This window comes from Daktulosphaira vitifoliae, unplaced genomic scaffold, assembly GCF_025091365.1.
Source record: "Daktulosphaira vitifoliae isolate Bord-2020 unplaced genomic scaffold, ASM2509136v1 Scaffold_4, whole genome shotgun sequence".
NCBI lineage: Eukaryota > Metazoa > Arthropoda > Insecta > Hemiptera > Phylloxeridae > Daktulosphaira > Daktulosphaira vitifoliae.
The window spans coordinates 14,643,815-14,660,677 of NW_026099575.1; the positions used below are offsets into that span (position 1 = coordinate 14,643,815).

The window sequence follows — 16,863 nt, forward strand, 5'->3', positions numbered from 1 at the left end:
GAAAAAGAAGGAGGAAGCAGAACGCCAGAGACAGAGGCAGCCACGTCGCCCGACACATGAAGACCTGAGGCGCTAGTCTAGGTTGGGGTGCCTTAAGTTCTTATTTTCGTGTTTTGTGATTTATTTTGCCAACCCTCCCTAACGGTTCCCACTCTGGGATCCGATTAACAGGAGGGGACCACACCGCGTTATGAATCAGCTCTTGATTAATTTCAGGCTGATTCACAACGTTATGGCGTGAATCATATAGACGGCGTGGGCCGCCCTGAAGTAATGCCTAACGGCAGTTCCAGGGCCGCCCTCAGTAATGCTGACCGTCTATAAAAAAAAAAATCTAGGAGAGTCATATCCTTTATAATCCTCTCTCCAATTGTTGTTAGATAATTAAATAATAATAATAATAATAATAAATAATTAAATAGCTATTTAGGTGTTTTCATTACTTATTCTAATTAATCACGTAAATTAAATTTTTATTGGTACAAGTTTTTTAATCAGATTGAAAAAAGTTGAGACAAAAATGGTTTTATAACTATCAATATTTAATGATTTTTTCGTGATTTTCATAACTATCCCAATTAGTGAATGCTGAATTGACTATTAAGGGTCAATCCAGCACTGGCCATTCCCAAATTTAAGAATTATTTTAATTTTGCTGCGTGTATGTTATTGAAAAAGGGTATTATTTTTAAGTTCCTACTCAGCCTCTTAAAACAGATCTGACAATGGATACAACATACACAAAGCCACATTTTAGGGGGCATTGGAGTACTAGTGCCTAGGGAGAGACTGGAAAAAATGTTTAATTTGTAGTTAATGTTAAATAATATGAATTTCATATATTGAAGACCATTTTTTTTTACCCATTACTTCAAAAAAATTGAGAGTAAATCCAAATTAATTGGTTATTTATAAGGTAGCATTATGTGGAGCATCGGACGACACAATTCCTAAATGTAAGCCTGAACATACATATATTTTACATTTTGGTAAATCATATAAGAAAAAAATGTTCATATTAAAATTAAAAAAATATTTTATTATTTATTGAGTTAAAAAAATGTTAATAAAATTAATATTCTTCTAAATTTACAATTACAGGTGCTTCATCGTCATCATCTTCTTCTAATCCATTAAATTCCCATCCAAACTTATGTTGAAGGAATCTCTTTAACTGAGTTGAACCATCTTTAAGGTTATCTTCTATTTCAAAATCTTCAGTTTCCAAAGTCCTAAAAAATTCTTTAAATCCATTGTATATAACATTGTTATTTTCAACAATATCAACTAAAAAATCTTCTGGGATATTTTCCAATTGTTTACGAACAGCTAATAGAAATTTGACAAATATAACTTGATTCTGAACTACAGCATCTTTACTCAAACAGAATAATTGAAATAACATTTTCCATCTTTCAAATGATTCATAGTTAAGACCAATCAAAAAACAAATGTAACAGAACTGAAGTTCAGCCAGCAAATCTATTTTACTAAATTATGAAAAAAACTTTAGATAATAATTTAATCAAAAACAGTTTTTTGCTTTTCAGGTTGAAGACTGATGCAACTATATGATATATTTTTAAGAAATATAAAACAATAATTTATTAACAAAACTAAATGCTAGGCCTAATGAATAAATCTGATAGAATAATTCAATATTACACAGTTTGGTTATTAGATAATTTTTTTTAAATTCATATAAGTCTATTTTATTATAAAAAAACACAAAAGTTGTTTAATTAAATTGTAAATTTGCAATTTCAAAGTTGTGACAGTCCTCCACCAAATAGAAATATTGTAATATAATATTAAAATATTACTTTTCATGTTTCTCAGTCATTTTTTGTAGTATATAAGAAGAATCCAGTGAATGTTTAGTTATTTCTGACAGTGATGAACCTGAAGGATAATGGCATTCTGGTGGTTCAGTAAACCTTAAAATAAAAAAGAAAAGCGTAAGAAAAAGAAGAAAAAGCTATGATATGGTATTTATAAATTTGGAGAAAGTGTATGATAGAGTACTGAAAGAATTTTTAAAATGGGCATTAACAAGAAAAGAATTCCCGAAAAGGTACATTAATATAATAGAGGATATGTATGATGGCCCTTATACTAAGGTAAAAAGAAATGAACATATAAGAGGGAATATAGGTGTAGCGTCAATCGTGGATAAAATGAGAAAAAATAGACTTGGATGGTTTGATCATGTCATGAGGAGAGAGGATTTGGATGCTGTGAGATAAGTTATGGAAATGAATGTAGAAGGAAGAAAAGTTAGAAATTGAGGTAGAAAGAAAACAAAAAAAGTGATGGAGGGATGTTATTAAATGCGATATGAGCAAGGCTTTTGTGTGTGTAGATGATGTGGAATTTTGGGATAAGAGTGCCCAACCCCAAGTAGTTGGAATATAGGTGAAAAAAAAAAGAATCTAGATTATACAGCAATTATTATAAAAGCTGATTTCTTTTTAATATTTCTGAAATATGAAATTGTGAGCTAATTATAAAGGGTCACTTAAATATGGTTTATATATAACTGTGTTTATTGTTGGAGACATTAAAAAATTGAAAATTTATGGTCAAAATATTGAGACACTGTTTTAAATGATCTAAGAATTTTTCTAATATTAGAGATCATAAAACTTCCTAAGTTTGAATTACCTGAATTGACTTTCTGCTTTGGGAACTAAATTTGGTAAAAGATCACTTCCAAAATCATTTTCACTTTTTACAGGACCCCATGGCCTTCTTTTTTTAAGATTTTCATTTTTTGATGCAGGAAATAACTCCATTGCAGATCTAATTATTTGCGTTTTAGGACAAAGTTTATCAATTAATTTTCCTATAATTAATAAATAAAATAAAATTTTAAGTTTTGTAGAACAGTTTATCTACAACTGTATAAGTAATTTGAAGTTATTAACACTCTACTGTTATCTGACAAAATATTCTCTTTGTCAGATAAGGTAGAAATAGCCTTTTAAAATAGTAAAAAAGAAAGTATACAACTAAAAGATAAGCAATAGTGAGAAATTATTATTTTCAAGTAATATAGATTTTTTTTATACTCTAATTAGTATTTCTATGAAAAATCTTAATGGTATCCATAAAAAAACTAATTACCAGTGAGTAATGATGATAAACCATTCCATTTTTCTAATTCCTCAAATGGATATGGTCCTAAAAACTTATCTAAATTTAGAATATTTGTTTTATAGCGAACAATTTCTTCTCTAGACACATCCAATAGTTCCTCTTTGACAGTATCCCATTTCTTTACTAAGCATTCACCTTTAGTAAAAAAATGAAAAAAACCACATCTTGGAGCTGTATTTCCATATTGATCAATAGCACTGTAAAGATAGTTAACAAATATTATTCAATCAAAATAACCACTATTTGGTTAAAATATAATAGTTTTCTTAAAAGCTAATATAGAATTACAAAACACATTAAGTTAAAATTTCAGATTTCTATAATATTAAAATCAATTATAGATTAAAAAGGAAATAGACACTCTAGGGTTTATAAAGAGAGCCGGAAATTGAAATATTACATTTGAAAATAACAATTCTAAATTTTTTAATAGATTTTCACTACAATATTAAAAATATTCTAGTGTCTCAAATTAAAAATCAGGCAATATTTTTCTAAAAATCAATATATATGTAGAACTATTTAAAATTTTAACAATTCTATACCTATATTTGTTTAAGATGAGTATAAAAGATATGCATTTAGCATAATTTCTGAGTATTTACCTAGTGAGGTGCAAGTATTATTACAAGAACATCTAGGATTACCTGAAAAAGAAGAAAATAATAAACGCAAAGCGGAAAATAATAGCTTTATAGAAAATAAGAAATTTAAACATAATGAGTCTGAATACAATGCAACTCCAATAAAAGTTGATAAGGTATATAGAATCTAATTTTTTTTATTAAACAATCTTTTTAAATTGCAAAATTAAATTATTCATTTTTTAGGTTGATACTCCTAAATTAACAGCAAAAGAGACAAAGCTCTTCATAAAGCAGCCTCTGACACTAAAGTATATCATCAATTTTTAAAAAGAAATAATATTCAAAAGTAGTGGTTTTTTTTTCATTATAGTTTTACTATTTTTTTTCTAAAATTTTAATTATGTTATATTTTTCTAATAAAAAAAATGTTTCAATTATTTTTGAATTTCAAAATGGCTTTTTTTATCCAATTTCGTGGGTCTATAACAACTTAAGATGGAGTATTTATTGAATTAAAATTATTTTAATACAAAGAATAAATATGTAGTGATGATGGGTACAGATCGTTGTACTGGTATATATTAATAACATACTCTGCTCGTACTACTTAAACAATATATATTAAAATTCTTGTAATTCAATAAATAATTATCCTAAAAATGATGTTGAAGAGAGCTAAAATGTGGCCATTTAAAAACAAATTTTGTTAGACAATTAATAAAGTATATACCTTGATATAATAGTTAAAACTGAAAAAAGTAATTAAAAATAAATAGATCTAATCGAGAAAAAAAATGGTAAACAACAAATTTTGGACCAGTATTTCAAAAGTCATAGACAATTTTATATCTTGGAAAAAAAGTATGGAGAAACTACAAGTAATAAAAATAAAACACCAGCTTTTCACCACCATCTATCACTTTTAGAAGGATTATAGACAACAAAAAATGACTATCCAAAAAATATGTATAATAAAATTATATTTTAATTTAAAAAATTGTCCAATCCTCCTCCAAACAAATTTTATATACTCATACACCTAATTATGGTCTAATGTTAATAAATATAAAAATTACATAACATGTTTCTTGCTAGAACATTACTATTAATATTATTAACTATTTGAAATAAGCTTAGAAATAAACAAATAATATATTTTTCTTCCCTATCCATCAAACATACAATGCAGACTAGCTTCCCCCAAATAACACTGATTTTCAATTCTATTTGTAACAGAGGTCGCAGAATCTATTTACATTGACAAATGTACAACTCATAATATACATTAGTATATTAATAGATAAGTGACTAGAATTTTATGTTTTTTACATAGTGACACAAAAATACCAAGGAATGCAATGACACTTACAGGGACACCTCCAGGTGTCCCTGAAAATATAATCAAGCAATGTAAAATATATCTTACCTATAATAAATGAAATGTAAACCTTGAGGTATCATCTTTATACCTTTAAATTTTTCACCAGTAGACCAAGACATCATATCAATCCCAAACTCCATTCCAGACGGAACTTCTAAGAAAAAAGCAGTTGCGCCTTGCATTAATAAATTAATAGCATTCTCTTGATCCATTTCTAATAAATGTTTGAAATTTTAATACATAAACATTAACATTGACTTATTTAAATTTTCATGGTATGAATGAAGCATTAATTAAACAACAAAAACCGCAGAAAAAAAATTAATAAAGTTTTGAAAAAATTAATAAATAAAAATGTGAAACGTATTTGATAATTTTAATATTAATGATTACAATTCATTATCAATTCTTGGTAATGGTGTTTTCCCATTATCAATCATATTAATGCTCTCATTCGATATAATATATAAGTGATACAACATTCATTATGTTTAATATTGTTGAAAATTTGTTTCACTAATATGTTTATTCAATTATAACTATTTTAAATTGTAATTATTAATTTATTCAGAATTTACTTATCTCAATAAATAAAATTGCCTAGTATAATAACAATTGTTAATTTAATTAATAAAATACCCTCAAAAAAATAATGGAAAAAAATTTAGAACAAATGGGATATTTAATTTTAACTATGGATGGAGCTGTAATTTCTGTAAGGAAAGTATATTATTAAGCATAATTATCTCAATGTTATATATGTTAAAACTGTCAACTGTCCAAAATTAGAATATGAACTAATTTTAAGTTTTTAATATTTAAATAACTAAATGTAATCTTGCACTACATGATTTTATTTATCAAATCTCATAAGTACTTTTTCTAGTTTATTAAATAACATATAATTATATGTTATTACAATAATAACAATAATCGAAATAATATATATATTTTTAAATGAAACCATTCTTTCTTTAAATTCTTTTTATTATTTATTTTAACTTATTTACTATTATTTAAAATTATTTTTAGTCTGGTGGAGATTTGGAAAATAATGAACAAGTAGCTGATATTATTGCAAAATCAATTAGTATGAGCAAAAATTTAATGACATCTGATGATCACTATCAAAGCATGTCAAGTATATGAACATGTACTTTTTTTTAATTAATTAATTTTAATAATTTTAATTTTTTCCAGTCATGTATTCCAATTATCATTATTCCATATGCATGTCAAATAAAAAAATTCACATTGCCAAAATTAGACATGAATCACTAGCAATTGAAATTGATGAAATCAGAGTTATTTCAGAAACCAATCAATAACAATAACTCTTTTTAATAAAATCTTTTTTTTACAGTAATTAGAAAATACTTTTTCACATTTGTATTGTTTAATTACATATAATCAAAAAATCATATTTTATTTAAATCAATGACTTGAACAAAGAGTCATAATTAAAACACCAAATGCTCAAAGGCTTTGGTTCCACAATTTTTTTTAAATTAAGTTAAATAGCTACAGCTGACTTGCATAAAGGACGCTAAATTTTTTTTATTATTGAATCTTCATGTTATTCCGCTAATATTAATTAATTATCTTAAACAATATCAAAATATATTTAACTGAAATAAAGTTTGACAATCTTATCCTTCTAGTGAATAGTGGATATTTAACTTGGCTTAAGTTGTCAAAATATTTTTTTTTCTTTTGAAGTAAAATATATGTTTTAATTTAATATATGTCTAATGGACACAAAATTTTCAAAATGCTTCCAAAAGTTAACTCCTAATAAGCATGTTTCAATTTTAATACTTCTCCTTGTGAATAGGCAAGTTTTCAAAAGAAATAATTCAAAGAAAGGTACTTATTTGAAGACTTCTTAAAAAAAATTGTTACAATGATATGCCTTTAAGAATGTTCCCCAAATGAAAATTCCTCGGAATAGAAAATATTTCTTTACCTCGCAGTATATTTTCTCCCGAAAACTCAAATTTCAAGCATACTATATATGAGTTTATATACCTAACTAACAAATTGAGAAAAATAGTATTGATAGTTATTACAATTAAATTAAAATACTGGAAGTGAAGTGCAAATTTATTAATTTTTATTTTTTGACATTTCTGAACCATGTTTAATTCCCTCTTATAAAAATAATAGTTGTTATTGACTAGTTTTTTTTTTTTTTTTTTTTTAAGATAAAAAATTTGTTTTTATTCAAAAAAACTTAATTACAAACTATTTTAAGCGAAAAAGGGGATAGGATTTTTTTTTTTTTTAAATAACATAATATAAGTTATTATAAACTTCTGGAAAAAAAATTGTACTATGTTTTATACTTTTAAAGATGTTGTATATGTCATAGTTCAACAATCATCATATACATCTATGGCACACTCAAAAGCAGACGAGTCACAAAAATAATTTGTTTAAATATTAATAACATATTCATAATAGTATGGTCAAGTATGTTTTCTATTTTATGCCTAAAAAGTGACGAGTCAATTTTATTGAAATTTATTTATTTACTTAAAAAATCAGAATTTTATAAAACAATGCAAATTATTTTCTTGTTTTGCTCACTTGAACAATATATAAATTAACATATTAGCTTGAAAAAAAAAACAATAGGATAGCCAATATTTTCATAAGCCAAAAATTTGTTTACAAACTTTTTATGAACATGTTACAAAAATATGTTGCAAATGCCTCCAATGTTCTAGTCTATTAAAATATGATGATAACTATAGTTGTATATTCAACCAAGTTCACATAGCTACAAATTTGTATTTATAAAAATTTATTTTGATAAAAAAGAATATAAATAATAAATATATTAATTTTAAAATACACACTTAAAAAATTTTTAATTATTTTTTATATTATTTAAAAAAATTAAATATATTATGTCTAGTAAATAAAATAAATTACTTAAATAAAAATGTAAATACTTTGCAAATGATACATTTTTTTGTATTTCATTTGCATAAATAATTAAAATTTTAGAAAAAAAAATAGTAAAACTATAATGAAAAAAAAACCACTACTTTTGAATATTATTTCTTTTTAAAAAATGATGATATACTTTTAGTGCCAGAGGCTGCTTTATGAAGAGCTTTGTCTTTTGCTGTTAATTTAGGAGTATCAACCTAAAAAATGAATAATTTAATTTTGCAATTTAAAAAGATTATTTAATAAAAAAAATTAGATTCTACCTTATCAACTTTTATTGGAGTTTCATTGTATTCAGACTCATTATGTTTAAATTTCTTATTTTCTATAAAGCTATTATTTTCCGCTTTGCGTTTATTATTTTCTTCTTTTTCAGGTAATCCTAGATGTTCTTGTAATAATACTTGCACCTCACTAGGTAAATACTCAGAAATTATGCTAAATGCATATCTTTTATACTCATCTTAAACAAATATAGGTATAAAATTGTTAACATTTCAAAAAGTTCTACATATATATTGATTTTTAGATAAATATTGCCAGATTTTTAATTTGAGACACTAGAATATTTTTAATATTGTAGTAAAAATCTGAATCCCAAGTCTAAGAATTTCTCATTAGTTCACCTTTATTAAGAAGTAATACATTTCACATATAGTATACACATATTCTATTGGATCACTTAATTGCCTAAAAGGCACTTATATAAAAATATTAAAAAATTACTTTTTGTTTAAATAAAATAATTACCTTTCAAATCATGTAGGTTATTGTCTAATTTAAATGTAGATGAAACAGCTGCATTTGGGTTAACATTTATTTGTTTAAGCATTAAAACTTTAATAACTTTATCAACTTTCTTGTTTAACCATTCCATCATATTAATTTTATTTAATTTCCACAATTTGAAGCCAGTAGTTACTTTAGAATAAACAATTTAATTAGTTAAAATCTAATGCAAAAGCAAAGTGGCGTATTAAACTTTTGACATTTCAAGGCATTATACTTTATTAACTATGAAATTTATTGCTGACAAATTTTTTATAATTTGATATTTTTTTTTTCATTGTGTCACAATTTAAAAGCATAATAAGGATGACTATATTACATATTTGACACAACACTAATCTACCTGCCATTTTAGGCTATGGCCTTCATGGAACTAGAGTAAATATACCACTAAAAACATACTAATAGTTGTACCTTTATCATCACATATACTTGGTAAATTAGCAATTTTTGATATTTCCATTAATACAGTATTTAATTCAGGACATTTTTCATCAATTAAAATTTGATCCAATGGGCAAAACATTGAAGAAGACTAAAAAGTAAACATACAAATTAAATTTAATGTAAAATAATTTAAGTAAAATTATAAAAATAAAAAAACGCATTAGTTTTTTCCTTATAATATAATATATTATATTAGATTATCTGATAAAATAAGTAATAAATAGTACACTTATCCAAGACTGGGAGGCAACAGTCCAGAGAGCCACTATAATGGTGGTGGTAAATCTCATCTCAAAAATATTTCTATCAATAAAAATAAATGATGAGCAAAATAATTCAAAAATAACTTTTACACACTAGCATACTATGAAAATGCAAATTATAATGGGCCTCATTATTCTATATAAAGCAGCCCAAGGGGTAATTATACCCTTGCTCAGTTCTTCCCAATTCCTATGGTAAAAATTAGGGCTTTGAACGGATTAATAAAATGCCGATTAATCTAGATTACAGATTGAATCTGTTAATTTATAAAATAATCATTTTGTAAAAAAATATAAATATAAATTACTTGATACCTGTCATTATACATAGTTATTAAATTTCATATAATACAAATAATTTTGATAGATTTAATAAAAAATCTATATATATTATTTTTTATAAAATAAAATTAATATTTATCATTGTTAATAAAAATAAATAGTTTTATTCAATACATTTTTATGAAATTATCATTATTTAACAAAAAAAATAAAAGTTTATTCTTTATAAATCATCCTAGAAACTATTATGTTAAAATACATTTTACCTTTATATCCCATGTTCAAGAAAAAAAAAGTAATATATTTTTATAATTTTATGAAAAGAAAACACTCAGGTAAAGAAATAATTTAAATTAAGAATTTGAAAAGTAACTGACATTTTTAAACCTAGGCAAAAGGAAGAGTGAGACCAAAAAATATGATAAAAATACCAGCAGCTATTCCTCATTTCTAATCTTTACTTAGAATTGTTAATAAATTCTGAAATATTGGTCCAAAAGTTTGTAACAACCAGCTATATTCTTAATTACATCATTTTCTATTTTAGAAGCTAGTTAAATGTGTTTATTTCCATTAAAAAAAATAACATTGACACCTCGAAAATTACTTTTGATTTAATTAATTTTAAATTTGTCATTATATTGTTTCTATCACCTTTTTTAAGATTATTACTAAGTAGTAAAAATGAGTATTTACTTATATAAATTAATTTTGATTTTTAATATGTTAAAAATAATCTGCGTAGAATTTCGATTCAAAATGTTGAACTTTTAAACTTTTTTAATCTAACTTGAAAGTTTGTGATTGATATTATTAAATAGAAAATCTTATGAGGATTTAAAAAATTGTATTGTTTAGATAAATGTATGATCAGGAACTTATATAATTACTATTAACAGTAAATTTATGAGAAAAGCACAAAACTTCACTAAAATATTTTTTGTGTTGATATGGAATAAAAACAATTTCAAAAAAAAAAATTTTTATGTAACCTTTGATGTTTAAAAAGATACTACAATTGAAATATTCTGTATAGTTATATCAGATAGTATTGTATAATATTCAGAAATATTCTGTGCCTAGTTACACAACGATTTCGTCTGCTAATATGTAGTTGGATTTCATTCTAATCTATATTTTAGCTACGATGCGAAGCGAGTAGGTATTAATTTTACTATGATGTGTTTATTTATTAATTTTTTTCATTTTTTGTCTATTACTACCTTTTCTCAGCTCTCACAGAACTAGTTTCTACTAATGATACGTTAAAAGATCACAAATTGTATCTAGTCGAAGACATTACACTTAAAAATTTTCCTCATTCTTCGTAAATGGAGAAAGTCCCTCAAAAAATAACGATTTTACAAATGGGTAATTTTCAACATTTTTTATTTAAAACTGCCATAACTTTTTGAAAAAAAGGATGAATAAAAACAATTTTTTTTTTTATAGATAACTTAGAAATTTAATTATCATTTGGTGTACTTTCTTTTTATCTGACCATTTTCTTGTCCACGAGAAGAATTCAAAACGGCAACTTTTACACAAAAAATTAACTTTATCTATTTAACTTCATAAAATGTTTCTGAAATATCGAATATTATTTATACTTGTCCCACCTATATCACATTCACACTGTGTTACAACTCCACAGTGCTACCGTTTTAAGTATATAACACTCAATACATATGACATAAAGATATTAGTTATTTTAAAGTTTATTTAATTTCTCTAAAAATTTTATGAATATTCTTTTAAAATATTATATCTTATTACGTATTAGGTCACTATGTTTTAGGTAATGCTTTACAGCTTTTCCCCAGGGTAGTTTAAGGATATACGCGAAATACACATAAAAAAAATAAAGGAAGTCCTGAATTTCTATTGAATTAATCAGGCATAACTAAAACAAATAAACTGGTATGAGGGCATATTATTCACTATTTTATAAAATATTTTAAATTAAAATAAGTAGATATAAATATATTTATTTAAAAATTATATATAAATATAATATCTCAATAATTTTGTAGTCTAGCAACAATCTAAATCGTTTCTGTCAAATAATATATTGTCAAATCTATTTTAATGAAAATGTCTTAAAAATGACTAAGAGTCGTGATTTGTTACTGAATTGAATTGTTAAACAAATATAACAATATGAAGTACTTAAAGTTTTTTAACAGGGCTTTCACAGTGAACAATAAAGTTGAAACGATTAACATCTTAGTAAATAATCAAGTAACCAATAAATTCAAAAGAAATTGCAAGAACTATATAGACCTCAAAGTAGCTAAGAAGAAAGCAAGTATTTTGAAAGACTTGCTTGTCTCAAGACAATATGCAAGATTTTTTTGCGAGAAAGAAAATCTAAAGACATCATTAAAGATTAATGGAAATGTTACGAATGAAGCATCTGGTGGTTTGGTGAATTATAATAATCATTTTGGCTAAACCTTTCCTACATCCTATGCATAAAAATCTTAATTACTTTTGATGTACTGGTGCAAATTTTGTTACAGACTAGTCATTATCTTAATTAGATTATTTCATATTTAAAAAAAAAAAGTTAAATATGTCTGTCACTATTAAAAAAAAAAAGTTAACTCCTCTATAATGTACAATGAATAAAATAAAAAATGAATCGAGAAATATTTGAGACTAAAAAATAGTTTTTCTAACATAATTATTGTTTTAAAAGTAATGAGTGAAAAAAATTTCATTAGATTGTAATTAAGTTTCTTAATAGACTACTTTTTTTTTAAATATTTTTCAACCACAACATTCTTATAAAAATACTTTATTCTACTTACTTTGGTTAAGTATGGCAAAAGAATAAATAACGGATTAATCGGTGTAATAAAATCAATTTTATTAATAGGAATAACTTCATTTTTTTGGAATAAAGTCCTATAAAAATATAAAATTATAACTAAAAATTATTGAAAACCTTACTGTGCTCATTTTAAATATGGCATAAAATACCTGTGACTGAAAGGTAATGACCTTATTTGTGCTAATGTATTTTCCTCAACTGAATACAAAAACTTAACAAATTCATTTGTTTGAGGATGTCTTAAATCAATAAACTTCGCTCTTTCTATTTGACAATTTGTTAAATTATCTAAAAATATTATTTAAAAGATTCATAAGATTTTAAAACTCATAATAAAAAAAACAATAAAACGAAATACCTGGAAGGATGATTAATCTATCATTGTTATATTGATCAATAAGTGTACTATCTTTTTTTTTTTCCACTTTTTTACTTCGAGGAGCCATTAAAAATTTTAATTTTAACTTAAATGTATTTTTACTAATTTCTGTCTTCAAACATAACAATAAATATTTTTACTACAAAACACATGACAAAATGTACTTTTACGTGTAATGAATGAAAATTCTTCTAAATATGAAAAATTGATAAAATTAAAGGCGGGAAATTGACGTTTATGACGAAATGTCTGACTTAATCATAATACAGATAAGATAAAATAAGATTTATCTTATCTGTGGTCATATTAATAATAATATTATTGATAATATATCTACAATATCCCTATTATCAAAGTACAATTTGATTAAAAAAATATCAAAGTAATAATAATAAAGTTAAATCACAGATAATATTATATCCGTGATTATATTCTGTACTACTGTACTGACAAAAATATATATTTCTTTATGTTGTCATTAGACTAAATTATGATTTATTCTATGTAATTTTATCTACTCAAGTAGTTATTGAAAAATTAATTTTTGTCACTTATTGATTGGATTAAATTTTAATTACAAATAAAGATGGCTCTCCGAGTTTTACTTGGCAATAATTATATTAAGTATAATGTACCATCAATCCTTCTTCATGTAAGTCATTTTATATAAATATATATTATTTTATATAAATTTATATACAATTATTTACTAATAGAAATAACGATTTATATTAATTTTAGTATTAATACAAACTGAAAATACCATACATAATTTAATATATAATTATTTTATGTATAATTATAATTTCAGTTTCATGTGTTAGCAAAAAAAATTTCACATGAGTTATTTTTCAAAATTATTTGTTACTTTAATATAGAATTTAAACAACTAATATATAGATACAAAAAAAAATCTATAAAAATAAGAGTGTAACATTTTTTTGTATGCAATCAATGTTAATAGTTGATGTTATTTTGAAAATTTCATATTTGTGTTAAAATCCAATGAACTTATCATACTTAAAATGTTTATATCAAACATTATATAGATTCAGTACACAAATAATTAAAAACAAAGTATAAACTTAGATTTTTTTTACATTTTCAAAATTTTTTAATTATATACTTGAATAGAATATTAATAAAGTATAATAAATAACATATATTAATAATAATAACTAATTCATTTTTAGCGCAACATGTATACAAAAGAAAACTTTACAATTTGTAAATACTGTATTATTTGTTTTATTTTTTTGTAAAAGTAATATAAAACATACATAAAATTGCAAAACAGTATCCTAATAACAGCTCTGTCTAAAACCAACAGATTTCAATAAAATGTTCAGGGTACCACTTAAATATCTATAAACAAGCCTATTAAAAATTTCAGGTTTTAATTAAATATAGACTGGTTGCATTAAATAATTTTTTTTTTTAATCTGACCTTTTGTAACGCATTTGAAGTACTAAAGAAAATTTTCCAATCTTCACTATTAGTTTTCTCAAAATAATGTTACTAAGCTCTTTTATTTTATGGGATAACACCCATTTTAAGTTATAGTTTACAAATATATATAGTTAGTACTGTTTGTTAATAACATTTCATTAGTAACGGATAAGAGCTTATGGTTATGGAAAACGTGAGTTACACTTGATGCTTGACTAATATAATATATTGGTCAAACATATTGTGTACATTTAAAGGAATAATACTTCGTAAATTTTGTTAATTGCATTGGGACACATAGAAAAAATAGTAATAGTATATCTGAACCATCAATAAAATCTTTGAATAATTTATAAACAAATAGTCATTTAGTTTTCTAAGATTTTCTAAATATAATAAGTTAATATTATTAATTACATTTAATGCAAGAGAGTTTATTTTAGTTTCATTTCAATACTTTGTAAAATTTATTTTGTATGTTCTTAATCTTATTAATATGTTTTGAAAGTGAGATTCCTGATGATACTGGAGTAATCAAGACTAGATCTAACAAATTATACATATAATATTTTGATAGCATCAGGTTTGAAATCAGAGAAATGTCTCTTAATTAATCTAAATTGCTATGAGCATAATTAGCATGTGATCAATATTGGTCTTTAAAACTTAAAAAAATATGTTTGAAAACCAATGCTTGTTAAATAACTTTTTCAATAATAGCAAATTTTCTCTTTTTCATTATATAATATGATTTTATAATTAAAATTAATTAGTAATCAATTTTTTTTCTTTACAAAAAAATGAATAGTGTTAAATAGGATCATTATGTTCAATATGCAATTATTATTTAATATACTTTCAGAAATTATTGAATAAACGTGATTCATCATACCGTTCTAGTCCTATTGCTCAAGATCCTTCTCACTATGCAAAATTTAAGGTAACTTCAGATCCAAAAGAATGGCAATATGTTGAAAGACTTCTACCACCAACTATAATTCCACCTCCTCCGCAAACTAAAAATCTACCTTCTGGCTGGAAGCCTCAAACTGGTAATTTAATAATTAAAATTATAAATAGTTTATTTAATGTACAGAAAGGACAATAATATCTCAGCAAATGCTTCAAGTTGTCATGAAAAATCTTCAAAACTGTCTCCCTTGAGAAAAACTTGATTTAATCAATACAAATATTAAAAATTATCAATACTATAACTAAAACAAATGCCTTTTTATATGGATTACAGTCATGGGTGCAACTAGCAGGGGTGTTGAGGATACTGCAGCAGCCCCAGTTCTAACTCAATAAATTATGTGAAAATAACTTTTTCTCGTTTTTTCTTTTTATTAGTAATGAACAATAAACAATTTTTTTTTACAATTTGAAACGTCTATGTAGTTATTTTTATAATAAAAAGTATGACAAAGTGAACCAAAAAATTATATTAATATAATAATTTATTAGTAAAAAAAGGTTTTTTCCATTTGTTCATAATGGCTCCGGTAAATAATTATAGATGGAATGTTACTCAGAGGTGTGAGCATAACATAATTTCAGCAGCCCCAGAATTCTTGTTTTAGACTTTAATATTCAAAAATTTACATTCATTAATTCTAGACAGTAATTTCAAAATTGTTTGATTTATTATTGTGCTCTTAACAAATAATTTGTAGTTTTATTAATTGTATTATAAATAGAATGAACATTTTCATATTATACAGATATATTACAATTGTTTTATAGTACTCATGTCACTATACTATGAATATTGATTCCTATTATAAGAATTATTAATGTATTAAATTCTTAAAGGTTTTTTTTGGTATGATCATTTTATCATTTATTCTTTTCCAAATTTTCTTATATAAAATACTAACATAATTATTGTGATGTTTCATTTTTAGCTAAATTTGGTCAGTATCCATACTTTGTACATCGTACTCGCAATCATATGCTTCCTGTTTACTTAAAAATATCCATGAGAGGGACCAGACGTATTACACAAATTAATAATATTGATGGAAATATATGGGCTCTGGAAGAAACACTTAAAAAATATTTAGAAAAATTATATGGTAGTAAACAGATTATAGCTACTAAAGTACATGAGGTGTGCGGTCAATTATGTTTTCATGGGGATCATGTTACAAAAATAAATGATTGGCTTCACAAAAAAGGATTATAATGTTTTATTATTATTTTTGTAATAATTATGAATTATTTTAATACATTTAAATATTGCACTTTGACATCAATTTATTTTCATGTAAATAATAGTTATTACAAAAGTTTAGTAAAATATCTATAAGACTAATAAAAATACTGATATTTA

At 23.9% G+C, this 16,863-nt stretch overlaps 4 protein-coding genes across 5 annotated transcripts; 2 read left to right on the plus strand and 2 right to left on the minus strand.

The window, feature by feature from the left end:
* Positions 1-1,018: 1,018 nt before the first annotated feature.
* LOC126904342 (protein AAR2 homolog) lies at positions 1,019-5,501 on the minus strand. Its single transcript, XM_050683323.1, has 5 exons — positions 5,173-5,501; positions 3,127-3,356; positions 2,665-2,845; positions 1,824-1,937; positions 1,019-1,490 (listed from the first exon to the last, which is right to left on the minus strand). Exons 1-5 carry the CDS (start codon positions 5,337-5,339, stop codon positions 1,073-1,075), a joined length of 1,110 nt encoding a protein of 369 aa, XP_050539280.1. The 5' UTR covers positions 5,340-5,501; the 3' UTR covers positions 1,019-1,072.
* Positions 5,502-5,604: 103 nt separating this feature from the next.
* LOC126904353 (ragulator complex protein LAMTOR4 homolog) lies at positions 5,605-6,501 on the plus strand. Its single transcript, XM_050683340.1, has 3 exons — positions 5,605-5,842; positions 6,160-6,268; positions 6,328-6,501. Exons 1-3 carry the CDS (start codon positions 5,780-5,782, stop codon positions 6,453-6,455), a joined length of 300 nt encoding a protein of 99 aa, XP_050539297.1. The 5' UTR covers positions 5,605-5,779; the 3' UTR covers positions 6,456-6,501.
* A 1,147-nt stretch (positions 6,502-7,648) lies between these two features.
* On the minus strand, positions 7,649-13,308 carry LOC126904344 (ribonuclease H2 subunit B). 2 transcript variants are annotated; one of them, XM_050683329.1, is made up of 7 exons: positions 13,061-13,304; positions 12,852-12,990; positions 12,680-12,776; positions 9,289-9,409; positions 8,836-9,006; positions 8,349-8,548; positions 7,649-8,282 (listed from the first exon to the last, which is right to left on the minus strand). In XM_050683329.1, the coding sequence occupies exons 1-7, from the start codon at positions 13,146-13,148 to the stop codon at positions 8,190-8,192; spliced, it is 909 nt and encodes a 302-aa protein (XP_050539286.1). In that variant the 5' UTR covers positions 13,149-13,304; the 3' UTR covers positions 7,649-8,189. The 2 variants fall into 2 exon arrangements, with proteins under 2 accessions (XP_050539286.1, XP_050539287.1); XM_050683330.1 differs by lacking the exon at positions 8,836-9,006 and having other exon boundaries at positions 13,061-13,308.
* A 181-nt stretch (positions 13,309-13,489) lies between these two features.
* LOC126904347 (probable 39S ribosomal protein L49, mitochondrial) lies at positions 13,490-16,780 on the plus strand. Its single transcript, XM_050683334.1, has 3 exons — positions 13,490-13,733; positions 15,394-15,583; positions 16,436-16,780. Exons 1-3 carry the CDS (start codon positions 13,668-13,670, stop codon positions 16,714-16,716), a joined length of 537 nt encoding a protein of 178 aa, XP_050539291.1. The 5' UTR covers positions 13,490-13,667; the 3' UTR covers positions 16,717-16,780.
* The last annotated feature ends 83 nt before the right edge of the window (positions 16,781-16,863 follow it).

Coding starts and splice junctions, on each gene's coding strand:
- LOC126904342 (XM_050683323.1), bottom strand. CDS start 5,339: ATGGATCAAGAGAATGCTATTAATTTATTAATGCAAGGCGCAACTGCT. Junction 1,938..2,664: donor AAAGCAGAAAGTCAATTCAG/GTAATTCAAACT, acceptor TTTTATTTTAAG/GTTTACTGAACCACCAGAAT. Junction 1,491..1,823: donor ATGACTGAGAAACATGAAAA/GTAATATTTTAA, acceptor TTCATAATTTAG/TAAAATAGATTTGCTGGCTG.
- LOC126904353 (XM_050683340.1), top strand. CDS start 5,780: ATGGAAAAAAATTTAGAACAAATGGGATATTTAATTTTAACTATGGAT. Junction 5,843..6,159: donor TGGATGGAGCTGTAATTTCT/GTAAGGAAAGTA, acceptor AATTATTTTTAG/TCTGGTGGAGATTTGGAAAA. Junction 6,269..6,327: donor TCACTATCAAAGCATGTCAA/GTATATGAACAT, acceptor AATTTTTTCCAG/TCATGTATTCCAATTATCAT.
- LOC126904344 (XM_050683329.1), bottom strand. CDS start 13,148: ATGGCTCCTCGAAGTAAAAAAGTGGAAAAAAAAAAAGATAGTACACTT. Junction 9,410..12,679: donor TTTTGCCATACTTAACCAAA/GTAAGTAGAATA, acceptor TTTACTTTTTAG/TCTTCTTCAATGTTTTGCCC. Junction 9,007..9,288: donor AAGTATATGTGATGATAAAG/GTACAACTATTA, acceptor TTTATTCTAAAG/TAACTACTGGCTTCAAATTG.
- LOC126904347 (XM_050683334.1), top strand. CDS start 13,668: ATGGCTCTCCGAGTTTTACTTGGCAATAATTATATTAAGTATAATGTA. Junction 13,734..15,393: donor TACCATCAATCCTTCTTCAT/GTAAGTCATTTT, acceptor ATATACTTTCAG/AAATTATTGAATAAACGTGA. Junction 15,584..16,435: donor TGGCTGGAAGCCTCAAACTG/GTAATTTAATAA, acceptor TTTCATTTTTAG/CTAAATTTGGTCAGTATCCA.